We start from the raw sequence: 19,361 nt of genomic DNA, 5'->3' as shown, positions 1-19,361 counted from the left end.
AGCGGTTCTGTGGTGCTAAAGGAATTGTATGTACAAAGATAACTATTCTTTATTTCAGAGTCTCCTCATGCCGGGCATTATTCTCTGTAATTTATGAGCCTTGACTCTTTTTAGTGCCTCTAACCCCATTAGGTGGATACTGTTAGGGAACAGCATTGTTAGGTGACTATGTTTTGCATATGAAAAGATAGGTGCCGAGAGGCCGAGGGAAAGTGCAGGGTTTCACAGCGGGTAAGCAGTGGAGTGGAGGTGGCTGTTCAAATCTGTGACTCCCGCAGAACCTGAATTCTAAGCCTCCTGTTTAATTCGGGTGTCATCGCTGCCACAGAGGAATGGGGAGTGGGATTTTTGAGAAGAAAGACTGTAAAGGGAAATTCCTTTATCTAGAGGACCTAAGCAACCAAGAAACAAACCAGAAAACAGGCAGCTTGAGCCCTGGCTGGGTTGTGAGGGGCACTGAAAGAAGTTTGCTTCGTGTTTTCAAGCTACAAGGTAGGAATGAGACCAGTCATTCCAATGTTCGAATCTGGGCTTGCAGCACATGGTGCCTTTATACTCTTAACCTAGAAATGGCAGAGCTATTTTGGGCACAAAGCGAGAGCTGTGGCTTTAAAAATATGCCAACTGTATTTCTCTCTTCCGCTCCAAGATTACTGAAAATTAGCCCAGCTGTGGCCCGAGGCACCAGACAGTCATAGAATCTTCTCCCAGATCGGCTCATTCCCCCCCCCACCCACCCAAAGAGGGTGAGACACCAGGAGTGGCGGTTCTAGTGACCCCCGGGGATCATCCTTCCACTTGTCCAGTTTGATTTCCAGTCAGAGGTGAACCCCTCCACCCCCCATCTACCCTCCAGAGCAAAAGCTAGGCCAGCGAATCTAGAGCGAGTCTACCACACACCATCCCCCTCAGGCTTTCCAAGGTACCTGTGTTGGGAGAGGAGTAACCCTTGTCTTACTGACTGAGCCAAGAGCCTATGAGAGAATAATTCTTCAGCTTCATTATCAAATCCCTGTGTGATTCCGAGCAAATCAACTTGCTGTAATTTAAGCCTTCAGATTTTTCTCTGAAAAATAAGAATTATTTAAATTCAAATTCAAATAAAGTTAATTAATTATAATAACTTTAAATTAGTCAAATAAATATACATATGCAAAACATGCAAATAAACTGCCTGGCTCAAGATAAGCATTCAACAGCCATTTAATAAATGAGTAAATCTTCCGTTACTAGGAACTAAGCTAAAGAGGTTACTTTGTGCCAGTCAGGTGCTCTTTAAGAAGAATTACATTTACTCTCATAACAACTGCTATTACCTGTTTTATACACGAAAGCAGGGGCCTAAAGATATTAAATGATATGTGGAACATTGTGATTTACACGGTGTAGCTAGGCTTAAGCCTTGGTATCCTGGTAACAAAGTTTCAAGCCTTGTAGAGCTGAGCGAATATATGCTGGCTTTTGTTCGATTTTATGGGAATTTTTTCTGTGCCAGGTGTAGAATGAAGAAGCAGCAAGGAAATGCAGAGTGTGGTTGGTTGGGCCCCAAGAAGTTGTAGCCTTTTCTGTTAACTTTCTAATCCGAGGCAGGATTCGGATTTCAGACCCGGTTTATTGTTTTGTGAACAGCAGTTTAGGTTTGATCAGCGGCTGAGGGGCGGTGCTTCTCCATTCAGACTACAAGGAAAGGTGGGAAGAAGCAAGGTGGGCGGGACAAGGGGGATGATTTACTTCTGTAGCCTGTTTTGTTTTGTTTTTTTAGCAGTTTGGTTGTGGATTTTCTGTTTTGTTTTTCCCTTTAGCCAGAACAAACATGTATATAATTCTAAACTCTTGCTAAATTCCGATTTAAAAAAAAAGACAGGGGCAAGGGGCCGTTGCTCAAAACTAAAACACAAGGAAATCGGAGCCCCTAGAGAGAATACAGTGGCACGGGTGGCAGAAGCAGCAAAGGAGAGGCCGAGAGGCGGTGAGCATGCAGCAAACCTCTGGATGTGCAGATGCAAACCCAGAGCCTTTGGTGACCAGACTCTTCCCTCAGCAAGATCAGCAGTAGCAGCAGCAGCAGCAGCAGCAGCCCACCCCCGAGCAGCAACAGTCCGGGGTAAGCTAGCTAGCTGGCTGGCTGAGCCGGAAGCGCCTGTAATCATTTAATAGCCTTTGCTGGGTGCACTGACGGATCAGAGTGGGCGGTAGACAGGCTCCAAAGTGCTGTCTGGCAAGATAGTCCTCGGCTTTAATCACAATGATGGGTTTTCTGGAAGCTCTTTATTAACCTCGGCACTGAATCCCAGAGATGGTAACAAAGGGATGAATGGGGAGGGAAGGGGGGCGGGCCTGAAACCTGGAGGCTGAGCTGTGATTTTCCTGACTCCTCGCTCTCACATTCGCGCCCCTCCCCCACATCCGTTCCTTTCTGCAGATTCTAGCTCGCAGGCTGCATCCTGCCTCTCTTCCTCTCCCAGATGGCTACAAAACAGATAGCCGAAACAACTCCTGTACTAGTATCATATTTTAGGTTTCCAAAGGACCTTGATACACAGTTCAAGATGTGCTCCAGCAGTCTGCATGGATCCTAGTTCCAGGCGGCACCGGTTAGTAGAAAATTGGTCCTTAGGCCCCTCATCTACAAAACAGACGCACATGCTAGCAGTTTCTGTTTCTTAGAGTTCTCTTTGCCTTTTACTTCTTGCGGCTCGGAATGGGGCATTAGGGAACCGTTTACAGGCCTAGCATTTACTGAACCATCTTCAGAACCTCCCCTGGCGTTTGATTCCGCAGGCATTCCTAGTCCCTGAGGCACATCCCGAACCCATGCAGCCAGGCATAGTTTAGCCAGAAAGAGGAAAAATAGGAATTTTGCTCAAAGACCCCTGGGTAGTGCCCAAGTGGCTTATAGGTATTACATGAAGTTGCCAGCTATCTACTTCCAGAAAGCAGTATTGGAAGTGAAAAGTGAAGGTTTATACTTTCGGAAAATGCACGCTATTCTAATTTTTATGTATAGAAGAAACTGGCCAATACAAAAAGAAAGAAAAACAAAAGCATTTTTTTCATAATTGTGATCCAACTTTATTAAAACTTCTAAATTTTGAGTTGTCATCTGAATATCTGGAAGGGCTCTTCCTAAGGACCCAAAACTCTTGTGGGCTTGGTATTTCCTATATCCTCTTCCTAGGATCTAAGAAGCCCACTTATTTGCATTTGTGGGGTGCACCTGATCCTGGGGATTGAACTCAGGGCCCTCTGCATTTTAGGCAAGAAATCTATCACTCATCTATATTCCCAGACTTTTCACTTCTTAAAAACTGTGGACAGGGTTTCACTACATGGCCCAGGCTGACTTTGAACTTGTAATACTTCGGCTTCAGCCTCCAGGACCAGCTCTTCAATCTTGATTGTGTCTCAGTCCCTGGGAGTAATGGGAGGGGGCTGTGGGAGTTCTAGGGAGGAGAGGAGGCATCTTTTGAAGAAGAGAGATTTCCTCTGTGGACCATTCGCTAGGAATGGCTTGCTGCTGGAGCTTGTCGCATCTCCCCTTACCATCTTCTTCAAACGGAACTGGATCTGTGGATCTGCTCAAAAGACAGAGCATTTAACAGGCAAAACTAGCCATCTTCAGGTCTCTTAGTCAAAGAACAATTCTGAGTAGGAGGTCAGGAAATGCTGTCTCCTCCGATCCCTAAACTGTGCTTTCACTTCAGTGAGTCACAAGGCAGATGCAGCTGAAGCCCTCAGAGGTGTTTTGCAGAGACCAGAATAGGTTAAGCAGCAGTGTCTAGGGAGTCCTGGAGAAAGCACAGCTCCTCCTGCTCCACAGAAGCTGAACATATGGGGGATGTACCTGGATGGCTCTCTCACTGCCTCTTTAGAGTTTAGCCTGAGTCAGGTAAAACCAAGGCTGCAAGCGAAAGCCAAGGAAGCTCCCTGACCTTTAAAAGGTCAGTTAGCTGCTGGCAGATGGGCCTGCTGCAAGGCTTCCCTAGGCCAGTGCGGGAGGCTCCTTGTGTTCTTTTACTCCACAGAACGAAGGCCCTCTGAGCTCTGCATCTCTGGGTGACTGCAAGAGGACCCTCATGTAGAGTCCAGACTATGATCAGAAATTTTTCTGTTCTGAGCTTTAGTAAGGGTGACTAATGCGCTCAGGTGGTGCTGAAACCTAATTTCACCAATTCTGGACACCAAATCCTAAGGTTTTTTTATGATTTATTTATCTTTATTTTATAGTGCATTGGTGTGAAGGTGTCAGATCCTCTGGAACTGGATTTTTCAGACAATTGTGAGCTGCCATGTGGGTGCTGGGAATCGAACCCCATGTCCTCTGGAAGAGCAGTCAGTGCTCTTAACTGCTGAGTCATTTCTCCAGTCCCAAATCCTAAGTTTTTAAACAGTTTTAAAAACATTCCTTAGGGCTTAGGCTATAGACCAGTGGCAGAATGTTTGCTTAGCATGTACAAGGTCCTAGGTTCAATCCCCAGTTGTTCTGTTCTTTTGTTTTGTTTTATTTAATTAACATAATTTTTTATTGATTCCTCGAGAAATTCCTGTCATGTGCCCCATAGCCTGCTCCTTTCCCAGTCCTTCCATATCTGCCCTCATCTTCATAGAGTCCCCCCTAAAAGAAAATTTAAAAATATATTAATTAAAAATAAAACAAAATCAGCCGGGCGGTGGTGGCGCACACCTTTAATCCCAGCACTCGGGAGGCAGAGGCAGGTGGATCTCTGTGAGTTCGAGACCAGCCTGGTCTACAAGAGCTAGCTCCAGGACAGGCTCCAAAACCACAGAGAAACCCTGTCTCGAAAAACCAAAAAAAAAAAAAATAAATAAATAAAAAATAAAAATAAATAAATAAATAAAATAAAATAAAAAAAATAAAACAAAATCAAGTCCACCTTGCTCCTCTGTCTTTCCTATCTCTCCAACAGCTCTTCATTCGTCTTTTCTTTTCTTTTCTTTTCTTTTTTTTTTTTTTTTGATTTTTCGAGACAGGGTTTCTCTGTGGTTTTGGAGCCTGTCCTGGAACTAGCTCTGTAGACCAGGCTGGTCTCAAACTCACAGAGATCCGCCTGCCTCTGCCTCCCGAGTGCTGGGATTAAAGGCGTGCGCCACCAACGCCCAGCTGTCTTTTCTTTTTTTTATTAAAGATTTCTGCCTTCTCCCCGCCACCACCTCCCAGTTCCCTCCCCCTCCCCCATCAAGTCCCCCTCCCTCATCATCCCTAAGAGTAATCTGGGTTCCCTGCCCTGTGGGAAGTCCAAGGACCACCCACCTCCATCCAGGTCTAGTAAGGTGAGCATCCAAACTGCCTAGGCTCCCACAAAGCCAGTACGTGCAGTAGGATCAAAAACCCATTGCCATTGTTCTTGAGTTATTGGCATTGGGAGCTGCAGTGTGTCACACAGAACACCCTTTGTCCGTTCAGCTTTACTTGCAAATGTTCACTGAAATAAATTTGTTGGTCAGGTTCAAGGCCTCTGGCTTCTAGAATATCATCAGTACTGGGCCCTCACTGAAACTCCTCTGGGATATCCTGCTGTTGCTCCAGTCATGGAGATGCTGTGGCTATGGTACGGCAGGACCAGCCCCTTCACACACTTCCGCAGGTCATAGGTAGGGTAGATGTCGGGGTGGGCCAACTCAAAGCTCTGGATATGGGTCTGGGTGGTAGCTGATTTGGTCAGTCCGGGCTGCTGGGACCAACCCCTCCCTGCCCACCAGCTGAGGGGCAGAGCCAGCTCTTCTACTGGCCCATGCCATCAGGGCCAGCTCTCCTAAGCCCTGGTTTTGTTGTTGTTGTTCTTGTTGTTTAAAAGTAATACAATTGTCCAACTAAAATAAATGAAAAAATGATTATCAAATTAATAAAGCAAATCATGTGACCCATTTGTAGAGCACTTGGTAAACATATGAAGGGCCTTGGATTCTAAACAAATATGGACACCTTCCCTGCTCCCCCTTTCTTTATTCTAAGTCTTTCAGAGTTGGAGCCTGTTTCTGAAAGCTTAACAGCTGGATTCTGACTGAACTAAACTGAGGATTGGATTGTTTTATAGGAAAGGAATTAGTTTTAGCCTCAGAGGGGGAACAATGTCTCTTGCCCTGCCTCTGGAGTACTGTAGCATTAACTCTGCCAAGGGAGTTGAGCTATGGGAAAAGGGGCTTAGGAGAGAAGGAAATTTCCTATCCTTCTCTTTCCTGCTTGCTGTAATCTCACTCCTTATCTGCTCCCCCCGCCCCAAACACACACACACACACACACACACACACACACACACACACATGCATATGTGGTACCATTTATGGAGCTTCCATTGTGCTGAGCATCAGGATTGCCACTTTGTATGCATTACCTCACTTCCTTTTTGTACTTCAAAAGCATCATCAGTATAGAGTTGTTTGGTATACCAGAATGGGTACCACTTCTACTTTTCACAACAACCCTTTCATCATTAACTTAACAAATATTTATATACATGAGTGGGCTGGGAATTATACTAGGCATTGGTTATACTGGTGATTGTATCTTTGCCTATGTACTTTGCCTTTGAAAATCTTGCAGAATTAGATTCAACTAGGTGAAGAAGATACTAACTACTAGGTGCTTGGCCAGAATGATTATAGAATACTTCTTTATAGTTGGAATTTTCTTGGATCGTCAATGAGCTCCCAAATAAAGATATGGAGACTTATTATTAATTATGAATGCTTGGCCTTAGCTTAGGCTTGTCCCATTAGCTCTTTTAACTTAATTTAACATGTTTCTATTCATCTATGTTTTGCCTTAGGCCTGTTTACCTTTGTTTTATTCTGTATGTCCTTCTTTCCTGCTTTTTCCCTGTCTGGCTGACTGACCCCTGGTATCTCCCTGCCATTACTTTTTCTTTCTTTCTGAGACTAAATTCCTTCTTCTACTTACTGTTCCTGACAAGAAGTCTTACATATCTGTCCTCCCTTGCTATCGACCGTTCAGCTTTTTATTTTTATCAATCTAGGTGCCTTAGGCAGGCAAGGTAAAACAGCAATATATCTTTATATAGTTAAATAAATGCAACACATCTTTACATAAACAAATATTCCACAACATAAATAAATGCAACATATTTACATTGTTAAATGCACAGTTTACATCTTTGCACAGTTTAACAGATATTCCACATTACTCCCTTTTTGTCAAAATAAAAAGAAAGGCTTTAGCTTTAACATATATACAGTAAGAAGAATTATCAAGTAAGAATTGCTTTTACAATATCCAGTCCATTTGCATTTGGCAAATTCAGAGAAAATACTCCATTATCTATCCTATTTTGGTGAGTCCAAAGTTGTGCACCTAATTTGCTTTCTATCCTAACTTGTATTACCAACCCAAATATATCTTTTTAGACCTCAAAACATTTTCTTAGATTAAACAATTTAAGCTTTCATGTTTTCCAACCTTATAAACTTTACATCTCTTATATAAGTTTCTTTTCTGAATTTGGTAAAAAGGAAAACTGTAACTATCTCATCTTCAACTCCATCAGAGACCCAAGAAGGATATACTATTACCTGAGTAAACAGGAAGTGCAGAGCAAACAACTTCCAAAACTATAGAAATGACAGAAGCAGCTGACTGCCTGAACAGCCACCCAAGTTTCCTCTGCAACATTGGAGCATCCATCTTCAGGCTATATAACTATACTTTCAGAATTTTCTGTGAAGCAGGCATTTTGAAGGACTGTCCCACTTTACCTGGCAAAGTTCAGCAGTCTATTTCTTTTGTGTCCTGCTTGTCCAGTTTGTACAGTATACTGTCAGCAGTCGAGGCAAGGAGTGTTTTCCTGTCCAAATGACTAGCTTTGAACATTGAAAGTGATCTCCATATGGAGTTTCTTTGGTGCCCATCATCCTTTTATGAAGCAGATTGGTGCTTCCAGGAGCAGATGTGTCTCACCATCATGAAAAGTCTTAGGTTATTAAACATCTTAAATGCCATATTATATAGGTCTCTGATGCATTTGAAAATCACCTATCTATCTAAAATATGTCTGTTTAGCCTTCAAAACATACCAGATATGACTATAAGTCCTTGAGAGCCAAGCCTTAAGCACACAGCACTGACTGACTGAGAGCTGTGTTTAACTGAGAGTTGCATTTGATCTCCCCAGCTCTAGGAAGTTGGGGCCTGTACTATGGCAGGTGTTTTTACTTAGCTTGCTGTTTCAGCTTAGCTTGCCAGCTGCTCAAGTGCTTGGCTGCACAGCAGTGCCTCTTTAGGAGCCATATTTGCTTTTGTTTTGTTTTCAGCTTTCTTAGGCCCTGTGTGGAAATTCAGGCCCCATGTTGGGTGCCACTTCTCTGAAGAGATAACATTTAAATACAGACTAGAAGAATGGGGACATGATAAGAATGGAGGGAGGGGCTAGAGAGATGGATCAATAGTTAAGAGGAGCAACTGCCCTTCCTGAGGACCAGTGTTCTAGTAGACCAGATTCCCAGCATCCATATGGCAGCTCATTCATAGTCATCTGTAATTCTAGTTCCAAGGGATCCAACAACCTCTTTTGGCCTCCTCAGGCACCATGCACACACATGATATACAGACATCCATGGAGGTAAAAATACCCATATACAAAATATAATTTATAAGAAAAGAATAGGAGGGAGATCATTAGAGATGCTCTGGCTTCATTTCTAAAGTAACCATTACATGTTATGATGTGTCTTCCAGCTAGAATCTTGGAGAAATTTTGTACTGAAAAGCCCTTATTTTCTCAAGGCTTACTGCAAATCTTACACCTTTAGAATCTACCTAAAGTTTTCAAGAGCTTGAGGCAAAACAACCCCAAGGATTTTTTGAAGAACTGAAAGTACATCTGTGAGTCTGGAATAGAGTGGTGTGGGGAAGATTTATAGAGGATGGAGAATAAGGACATCACATTACAGGCTATTCATGGTTCTTATATACAATAGTAAAAGAATTTCTCTTTTTCCTCTCAAGATGATAGAAAGATTTTGGATAATTTTAAGTGGGAGAATGATCTCATCTGATTTCTATTTTAAAGAATTTTACTTCCATTTTTAAAACTGGAGGACTTTAAAGAATAAGGATAATTCAGCTACTGTGTGGGCAACTAGAGAGAGGCCAAGAGGAAGCAGTGAAGCAATGGGAGAAGTGATCACTCTGGTTTGTGTGAGAGATTCTGATGTTCTCAAAAGAATGAACATAGGGAGAACACAGAGTCAGATACACGTAAGAGGCAGAAATAGTAAGTCTTGGCAGTGTTGTAAACAGAGAGTAGACAATAAAGGAAAACAAAGGATAGTGCTGTACTTCCTGACTTGAACTACATGGTCAATGAGAGCTCTCATGGGCCGGGACTGGAAAGATTTAGACAGAACTGGAAGGAAGGAATCCAAAGTTTGATTTTAGACTTCCTCAGTTTGTCATTTCTGTGAAATTTGCTATTAGGGGCATCAGAGAGGCATTGGATATAGGAGATTATAGCACAGAAGGATAGGAACCTTAAATACAAATCTGTATCTCATTGGTGTATTTATTTATATGTTTATATTTTATTTTTGAGATGGTTCAAGGCTGTCCTTGAACTTGTCATATAGTCCAGGCTGTCTTTGAACTTCTCCAGCCTTCTGCTACAGCCTCCCGAATGCTGGGATTATAAGCATGTGCCACCATGCTCAACTTTATTATCACATTTAGATGGTCATTTATGCCCTCAAACAGGGCTGAGGCTCTTAAAGGCGTATGTGGAGATAATAAAGAGAGTCACAGGTCAAATCCTTCACACACTTGGGTGAGGAGGATGGCATAAAGGAAGCTGGGCAAAGGCAAAAAGAAAGGGCAGGAGAACACCGACTGCCTTGGCCTGGTGACACCTCTGCAAAATACAGAAGGCAAGAGGAAAAAAAATCTCTGACTCCTCTTTTGCTTTTCTAAAAGTGAAACATAGATTTGCAAAAGCCAACAAAAAATGCTCACACACACACTAGGGACAACAAATTATAGAAGACAGCTAACTTTGCACTAGGCCTGGACTTGAGTCTACAATATCTGAAAAGTCTCTGCACCCCATAAGCCTGTCTGCGGAGGCAACAATCCAGGCCAAACTAAACCTGTGCCAACCGGTTGCCACCTGCCATTTAAGTGCTGTCCTCGGGAACTAAAAAGTTCATTCCTTTGTCTTATCACTTGTCTGAAAATTTGCTGCTCTTCATGGAATCCTATGAAATCCCATTTAAAGTCACCTCTTTAGGAACTGTCCATTCCCGTGGTGTTTCTATGTGTATATGAAATACCTACACTGTCAAGCTGCTTCCTTTCAGGTTAAGCTGTCATGTTACAGGAGCCTAGTCCTACGTGGAGTGGGGGGGAGGGGTTTATTATTCTCCTGCTTGACAAAGAACTCCTGAGTCACTGCTTCAAGAAGGAAGTTACAACAGTTCTGAGGGTTTGGGTAGGATAGGAATTGAAACATGACCATTGGTTTGGGAACCCGTATAGAGAACTTGGTGCAGGCATCGCTCAGAATGGCAGTACTCAGGGTCACCTAAGAAACTGTAGGAAGCAAGGCATGGAAATACCAGATGTGAGTGGGAAAGAAAGCCTCGGGTGCAAGTGAACACAAGCAAGCTGTTTGGCTGAACTTTCTGCCAGTCTATCAAAAAGCACAGCTGGATGCATAAACCCTCTTGTGCTGTCAAAAGGTTCCAGTGTCATGGCTCCTGGGGTCACTTTTTCAGGTAGACCATCGCTCTCATTCTCCAGCTATGGCGTCCCCTCTAAAGTTGCTATGGCATCTTATGGAGTATCTTCCAACTTGAGTGACTCTTGGGGAAATTTTGCAGAGGAGTCCTGTGGATACATAATCATCTTTTGTGGGCTCAGTGCAAACGTCACCTCACCTCTAGGACCCCATAGAACCTCCGCTAAAATGGATACTTTTCTCTTTGTAGCTCTACAATACTTTGCATATGCCTTTGTATAAACAGACTGTGACCACTCTGGAGAAGGAGGCTTAGTTTGGAAATGAAATTGACTTGGAATGCTTTATTCATACAAATCCATTCAACATGCAGAAGAAGTCTATCCTCTTCTATTATGGAGTGACGGTCTCTGTACCCCATTCCTTCCCATCTCATCTCTCTTCTATCCATAGAATTAAGATGGATAATTAGTTCAAAGAATTCATCTGGAGTTTGACATGAATTAAGGGTGAAAATAAGCTGGACTGTGGTGGCGCACGCCTTTGATCCCAGCACTCAGGAGACAGAGGCAGGTGGTTCTCCGTGAGTCCGAGGCCAGCCTGGTCTATAGTTCTAGGACAGCCAGGGCTCCACAGAGAAACCCTGTCTTAAAAACAAAACAAACAAAAAAAGAGTGAAAATGAATGACGATAATCCATACACTGAAAGTAGCTTGTCTGCTCTAAGCCTGCATAGTTCCTGCCTTGTTCCCAGGAAAGCTACCACAGCTGTCTTATTTAGGAGATTCTTCCGAAAGAGTTAAAACCATGCCATTAGAGAACTAGAGGTGTGGGCTTTGTGGTAAGAAGATCTGCCCTGCTGATTGTTTCCAGACACCGCTTCCCCCTCAGACTTGAGGGCAGTTTTGTCTTACTGTGTGTCATAAGGGAAGGCGTCCATTCGCTGTTGTTGACTTGTGATGTTTTGTCTTTCAGAACCTGAGGCAGGAGAGGTGTCCCCTCCAGTGGGTGCTGGTGTCAACAGCAACAGCTGGACCTTTAAATACGGACCAGGCAACCCCAAACAGTCCGGTCCCGGTGAGTTGCCAGACAAATTCATTATCCCAGGATCTCCTGCAATCATCTCCATCCGGCAGGAGCCTGCTAACAACCAAATTGACAAAAGCGACTTTATAACCTTCGGCAAAAAGGAGGAGACCAAGAAAAAGAAGAAAAAGAAGAAGGGTAACAAGGCCCAGGAGAAAAAAGAGAAAGGGAACAGCACGACCGACAACAGTGACCAGTGAGGCCACCAAACGGAAACAAGCCACTTAGCCAGTTTTGTAACAATGGCAAATCTCTCCCATGTAGCAACTCCCTGCTCCTTTCTCCTATGACATGAGCCCTCTTAGAGACCTCAGAAATCTGCAGAAAGTTCCCTGTGTCTGTCTTGATCGCATTGAACAGGTTTTGTCTTAAAAAGCTTTCCTAAGTCTGGCGTTAACTCTTTCTCTCCGCTCTGGCTTGTTTTCAGAACCTAAAAAGCAGACCCAAGTTTCCTTTCTCCTGCGCCGCAAAGGAGAGGCTTCCCAGCCCCGCCAGTGAGAGTTGGACTCTCTGCCCTGTGCTTCAGGCATCTTGATGACATTTGCAGGGCAGGCTGAAAGGTATTCAGGTTGAGCAGCCTGGGTGTTTGTGGTCACTGGGTGTGTGTAGCTACCGTGAGTGGCTGGGGTGGTCCAGATTAGACTGGTTAACACAAGAAGGGCTGGGAAACAAAGATACAGAAGCAGCTGGAGTCTTCAGTCTGGAGGGGGAATGTGAAGTTAAAGGGACCAGACTTTCTCAATTTCTCAACACAAGGTGTGGTGGGCATCTTCTAGCTGACAAAACCACCCCCACTGGCAAAGCTTTGGGAGCCCCTCAAGTCTGTTGGCTATAGTATCATTGTCCTCCAAACCTGCTTTACTTATGCACACAAGCCAGCAGCTCAAGTGTTGAACGGAGGGCCAGCGAGGGCAACAGAAGCAGATCTGATGTGTTTCCTGTACACGTCCTTGTGCTCACGCTATTAACAATTCTTTTGCACACAATGTTTATGAAAAGGACACATCCTTTTCCAACAACACATATGCAAAAGCAAAAGAAGAACCCCAACACCTCACTTTATGCTGTTTGTTGTTTCATAGATTTATTTAAAAAAGAGAAAGTCTATAGCTATAAATCTTTAAAGAAATATGATGAATACAATTTCCCCCAACTCCCCTCAAAAGAGAATCCAGTCTACAGCCATTGAAAATGATCATTGCTGCTACAGAAGTGCTTTAAGAGAATTGCCTGGAACATCTGTATTATACCGGCCACCTGCCAATCACAGCTTTACTCTTTCAGGTCACTCTGGGGCTGCCTCTTGCATGTAGTAATTACTAAATAAAAGGATCTTTCTCTCTCTCTCTTTTCTAAGAAAAATGATGTGCACTTTGATTACACAACCTTCTCTAACCCACTATCTCAAGGCCCAGAAACTGAAGAAAAATATCATTTTTCTCATACAGTGAGCAGACTTTTCATTCCTCTGATCCTGTGATTGTCTCGGTGTGCTAGCCTACACCTTCGCCTTGTTTAGTTTTCCTTTTCTATAACACTCTGAATTGCTAATCTTACTAACACCTATGATGTTACCTGAATCGATCTCCCATATGTATGCTGTATGCTATTATAAGACTCCTGAGATATACTTACTCTGTGCTTGTGTATGTGAATGTTAATGCAACTATTACCTAGAGTGAACTTTAAGCTTTATTGTTGAATGTAAGCCCATTATATTTCCTTTTGTACACCTGTGGAACAGTGAAATAGTGTTTTTTTTTTAAACCATTGTTAATCAGCTTTTTCTGTATGAAAGACACAGTAAAATTTCTTTCTTAAATCAAGATGCTGGTGATTCAAGGAATTTTATTTATGGTCAGCCAAGGGCTGTCTCTTGCCAAGATTCCTGCTGGCAAGGGAATGGATAAAGCTGTTTTTTTCTAGAAACAATTCTGGAATAAATGCCGAAGAAAGTCCCTAAGGGTATGCAAGCACAAAACTGTACCAATCTGACCTCTTTGAATTTGCAGATTGCTTTGAAATGCTATCCGGAATATCAGCTCATAGAAAGTAATAAAATTTACTGTTACCATAAAGAAGACATTTTTAAGTTTGTTGTGCACAACTTAGAAGTTTAATTATATTTATCTATTTAAAGTTACTATAAAAGAGATAGGAGTCTGTTTTAATAGGTATAAAATCTAAAAAAAAAACAAAACAAAAAAAAACTGTCTTGTCTACTTTTAGCTTCATTCTCCCATATTTTGAAGGGTGTGTAACTTCAGCTCTGCAGGATTGCATGGGGTAAAACTTGTGGACAACACGTGTGAACCATTGCTACATTGTAGGTTGTGATCATTTTGCCCCACTGAAGCCCATGTAACTGACCTTACGTGCCTTTTGAACTAGGAGAATCGGGCTAATTTATTAATGATGATAACTATAATGTATATGTACAGCACTTTTAAATTTATGAAGTGCTTTCCAATTCGTGTTAGTTACTAGTTATTACAGCTGTAAGGATAAAACACGTCATGTGGATTCATTTTTAATTGGTGCTATTGGTATTTCTTCTGTTATTGCTAATAAATGGACATGGTGGTGTGAGAGCAATGGTGGTCATTTCTAAGTATAAGAGGAGGAGAAAGTGGGACACCGCTGATCCTTAGCTGTTAGTGCGGAAGAGCATCTGGCTGTCACCCTGGTTTTTATGTTTATCACTGGGGCAAACAAGGATGGAATCGAAAATCATTCACAGCCCACTTTACTATGTTAATCTGATGAGAACTGCAGCAAATCAGTTTTTATCACTAGAGGCCCTACCCCCAGCCATCTCATTTCCTTGTTTAGCCTTTATATCTCACTCTGATTAGGAAGCCAAGTAATGAGGCTCACAGGCTCTCTCTCTCTCTCTCTCTCTCTCTCTCTCTCTCTCTTACACACACACACACACACACACACACACACACACACACGCTGCCCCCACAAATGAACTTTTGTTGACTGTAGGGTATCCTCCTGGGCAGGTTCTGCCCATGCAGGTATGTTCCATAATAGGTAGATGATGTTATAATTTTGAAGTTAAATTTTTTTTTTTTTGGTTTTTTCGAGACAGGGTTTCTCTGTGGCTTTGGAGCCTGTCCTGGAACTAGCTCTGTAGACCAGGCTGGTCTCGAACTCACAGAGATCCGCCTGCCTCTGCCTCCCGAATGCTGGGATTAAAGGCATGCGCCACCACCGCCCGGCTTGAAGTTAAATTTTGACAAGCTTTAGAGGTGGTATTTCTCAGTATGGAGGAGTTTTACCTCTGGAGGATATCAGTTTATGTCAGGAGTCATCTTTGTCCTTGGTACTTGGAGGTGAGGCTGCAGCAGCTTTTAGTGGGCAAAGACAAAGGACACTGCTCAACACCCTACAATACACAGGAGAGGCCCCTTCAAGAAACGAGATTTCTAGCCCAGAATGTTAATAGTAACAAGAGTGGGGAACCTTGAGAGAGGGGGTGACCACATAGCTTGCTTAGCTCACTTTTAAAGCAGAAAGGAAATACTGCTAATACCCCCTCCAAGGTTTCCCCAAGGACTGCAGTTGCTGACTGGGGTATGTAGGGACTATGCCTATTAGTAACAAAGGATTTCTCTGTAACTAGACTGGGGTGGGCGTGGGGGTTGGGGTTGGTAAGACCCTGCTCTCAGTTTTCCAGCCCCAGTTCCCTCACTTCCAAAGCCATGAGCTCTTAGTACAAGCCTTATATCTGTGGAGACTTTTTTTTTTTTAAATCAAGATCATCTTCAAAAGGTTTAGTCACAATTTCTGGCACATTGTGTGCTCACAAAATAGTCACTATTATCAACAATCCTTTTCCTTATCTCTTTTTTTTTAGACCAGTTAGGCAGGGTTGTGACTTATCTTATTCCTCAAAATGTAAATTAGAGACAGTAAAATAAATCAACATGGAGTTAGCATTAAAAATACTCACTAGCCAGGTGGTGGTGAACACCTTTAATCCCAGCACTGGGAGGCAGAGGCTGGTGGTTTGAGGCCAGCCTGGTCTACAGAGCGAGCTTCAGGACAATCAGAGCTACACAGACAAACCCTATCTAAAAAACAAAACCTAACACGTGTGAGATGACTCAGCAGGTGCAATCAGCCACTTGTGATCTGAGTTCAGTCTCTGGAATCCACCATGGAAACAGAAAATCGACTCTCCAGAATTATCTTCTGACCACCCATGAGCTGTGCACTCACATATACAATAATAAACACAAATTTAAAAAAAAAATTACTCAGACACATCTCTGCTCAGCTTTGGAGGAAAAAGAAGTCTCGTAGCACTTTCCTTATTTCTATCGGGGATAAAAGCCAGTTCTCCACGTAAATAGTTGAGTGACCAATCTGTTTACAGCTGTTTCACTTTAATGATCTGTAATCTGGAGATACCCTGGACTTGAAGACACCTTCACATTCAAATGGCTCGAACTCTGTGAGTATAGCAGCCTAAGAGAGGCGAGGCTTATGGGGATGTCTTTCTACAGCTGGGTTAAGAGCAGAACATCTTAGAGTCGCCTAGACTCATACAAGTGATAAAGGACAAGTCAGGATGAGTCCCTTAAGGCTGCTTTGTTAGGGTCTCCTGTGTAGAGTGAAGGATTTACCCATTAAGATAGCAGTTCTCAACCTGTGGGTCATGACCACTCTGGAGGTCTCCAATAAGATATCTTGTATATCAGATATTTCCATTATGACTCAAAACAGTAGCAAAATTGCAGTTATGAAGTAGCATAATTTTATGGTTGTCATCATAACGCGAGGAACTGCCTTGAAGGGTTGCAGCATTAGGAAGGTTGAGAACCCCTGCAGTAATACTGGAAATTTAGCTGGGCGCAGTGGCCTTTAATCCCAGCACTCTGGAAGCAGAGGCAGGGAGATCTCTGTGAGTTTGAGGCCAGTCTGGTCTACATAGTGAGTTTCAGAACAGAAAGAGCTACATACTTAGACCCTGTCTTAAAAGGAAGGAAGGAAGGAAGGAAGGAAGGAAGGAAGAAAGAAAGGAAGGAAGGGAAAGAAAGAAAATAAAAATGAATTTCACTCTAAAAGATGAGATACCCCTGTGACCATCTAGAGCTTGGCTGCTGGCTCTTAGGCTCCTAGGTAAGATTCTGAGTCCTGGATCTCATGATGACTTTTTTTAAGGTCAAAGTAGCCCCAAAGTACAAACATTAACTGACCAAACATAAATTCAATTCTTGTCTTAAACTTAGATTTTTAAATCCATTTAAACACCAAGACCTGTACTAAGACAAGTAAACAAAACAAAGCAAAACATACATACAGAAATCTATGATGATATCAGAGCAGGAAAGTGGAAGCTCCCTTAGGAAGCAGCCAGTTGGTCACTCCTAGCCATATTTAGTCTCCTTTTCACGTGTTTCCTCCCTGGGTAGAAATAATCACATTATTTTTCCTGATTAGCTTGACTGCTGACAAGCATGACACAATGCAGCTTTTACTGAGGCACGAGTGTGTGTACACACACTCATGAACACACCTATGCACGCACCTTTTGTTATTGGATGCACTGTAGTAAATGAGTGTGGTGCTCGCCTGCCTTTGGTACTTGGCAACTCTATTGCTACACTAGCTGGATAAAATTCTTGTTGGTTTCCAGTTTCTCCTGAGGATGATCCATGGAGATCCCTTCGGAGCTGCTGAAATATGAAACCCTGAAAATCTTTTTCCCAAGACAACTTCCACGCTTGTGTTTTTTCCTCTAGCTCCTTTAAGTGGTACTAGAAGATTTACTTCCATCACGTCGTCTCTAGTCTGCATAAAGAAATGGGGAGATAAAAATGGAGAAAGCTAAATGAAGATGTGAGATAGTGAAAAATGGAGTCCAGCATTTCATTGTTACAACATTGTCATGTGATGTGCAGCTCTCTAGCCACAAAAGTGACAAGCAATTCCTATAAACAACCAGTTTAAGAGAAGAGCTAAAAGAAATTAACAGCTGATACGTAAGTATGTGGGGGATTGATTTCATAACTCCCATTTTTAAGTTTGGCTTCTGCTGGTTACATTGATTTTATGTGATACTGAACTTCTATTTTGAAAGTCACGCATGTTCTTTTTAAATAAGCCAAGTAACCCAGAGGTATGTTAAGAATGTCAGAGGTTCACTAGATGGTTCAGGCAATCGATGTGCCTGTCACCAAACCTGAGACCCCGAGTTCAGTCCCAGTGCCTCGTGCAAACCAGAGAGCGCTGATTCCCACAGTTGCCCTTCAGCTGTCAAGAGCACGCTGCTCATGGATAAATGTAGACACATTTTTAAGAGAAAAAATATTAGACAGATAACCAGTGCAAACAGTTACTGTATTTTTCCAAACCACATTTCCCCTCTGTGTATGTGTCTGCACATGTCTCACATGCTGAATTGTTTTCTTTTTGAAATAAAAATAAAAAATATTGCTATGATCATTTCCCCATAGAAATTTTAACTGATAATAGCAGAGATTTTCTCAAGTCCCATAAAAATTCAGATCTTAGTGTTTTTGGATATTCCTTTATTAATGTCTGGATTGTGCCTAGATTTTTGCTATAAGAAAAAGAAGCACATGTTTCCAGTGATAAATTCTGTGCCCGTACTTTGTAAACCTTTGTGTATTCTGCAGAGGAAGTTTGCAAGGTTGTTAATGACTTTATGCATCGTCCTCTACAATAGTCACATCCCTCTATCTGAAGACAAATTTATTTTTGGTAACCAGCAGAATATTTTAGCTCTGTTTATAGTTAAATGATGAAGAACAGGAACAGACATTCACAAAAAAAACAGGAAAAAGCCAGGGAGGTTTAACTTTGTTTACTTATCCAGAATAACAAGGTGGGGGTTCCACTTCTGCAAAGACTGATACACCGGTGTGGGGGAAAAAAGTCTCAGAATTAAAATACCTTTTTAGTTTTAATATCATCTAGCTTACCATTGAGGAGAGAGCACTCTAATTTTACATCTTAGCTGAAAGATAGAACTTGGTGCCCAAGGAACTGATTTTACTTTAAGAAAAATAAATTGCTTGTCAAATAATAAATTTGACAGCGAAGATCAGGCAGCCATTTGCAAGTTAAAAAAAAAAATCTCAATTGCAAAACCATCTGGCTCAACGTTTCAGACGATTTTCCTCTTTAAATTGTTGGTAGCATTCTCTCTCACAAACCAGTCTTTCAAAAAAGAATTGCACTCCCAAGTCCTTAGGCTTATTCCATTTTCTATGGCTGACAGCATTTATTCGCCATCCAGACAAAGCTCACTTCTCCTGCTGGGCTGTAGTCGCTCTCCCGAGCTCCCCCTCCATCGCTTTTAGGCCTAGGGCCAGTTTCTCAGGAGCCTTGGGTTTCAGCTACTCTTGTTTCTAGGTCACACCTTTCACAGAGGTACAGCAAGATGACAGCCCGACCCAAACATCCAGCAAGGCCATTCTAGAGCTTTGGTGGGTGGTACACAGGCTTGCACGTGGTGGTTAGAATAGGGGGAGCTAAATCTCCCTTGGGCGACTGAAGGGTGGGAAGGGCACTCTTGTATGTGCTCAGCACCGA

At 42.6% G+C, this 19,361-nt stretch overlaps 1 protein-coding gene across 11 annotated transcripts in view; it reads left to right on the top strand.

The window, feature by feature from the left end:
* Positions 1 to 14,380, top strand: part of LOC130886608 (protocadherin alpha-C2) — a 208,282-nt gene extending 193,902 nt beyond the window's left edge. For 10 of the 11 annotated variants that reach the window (XM_057788573.1, XM_057788575.1, XM_057788574.1 and 7 more), the window contains exon 4: positions 11,679 to 14,380. In XM_057788573.1, coding sequence (XP_057644556.1) covers positions 11,679 to 11,989 — 311 coding nt within the window. In that variant the 3' untranslated portion in view covers positions 11,990 to 14,380. The remainder of the gene's footprint in view (positions 1 to 11,678) is intronic. The other variant, XM_057788568.1, reaches the window with a different exon arrangement.
* Positions 14,381 to 19,361: the final 4,981 nt, after the last annotated feature.

The sequence above is a fragment of the Chionomys nivalis genome, chromosome 14 (genome assembly GCF_950005125.1).
Source record: "Chionomys nivalis chromosome 14, mChiNiv1.1, whole genome shotgun sequence".
Taxonomy (NCBI): Eukaryota; Metazoa; Chordata; class Mammalia; order Rodentia; family Cricetidae; genus Chionomys; species Chionomys nivalis.
The sequence above is the reverse complement of the archived record's forward strand: the minus strand, read 5'-3'. Positions and strand labels throughout refer to the sequence as shown.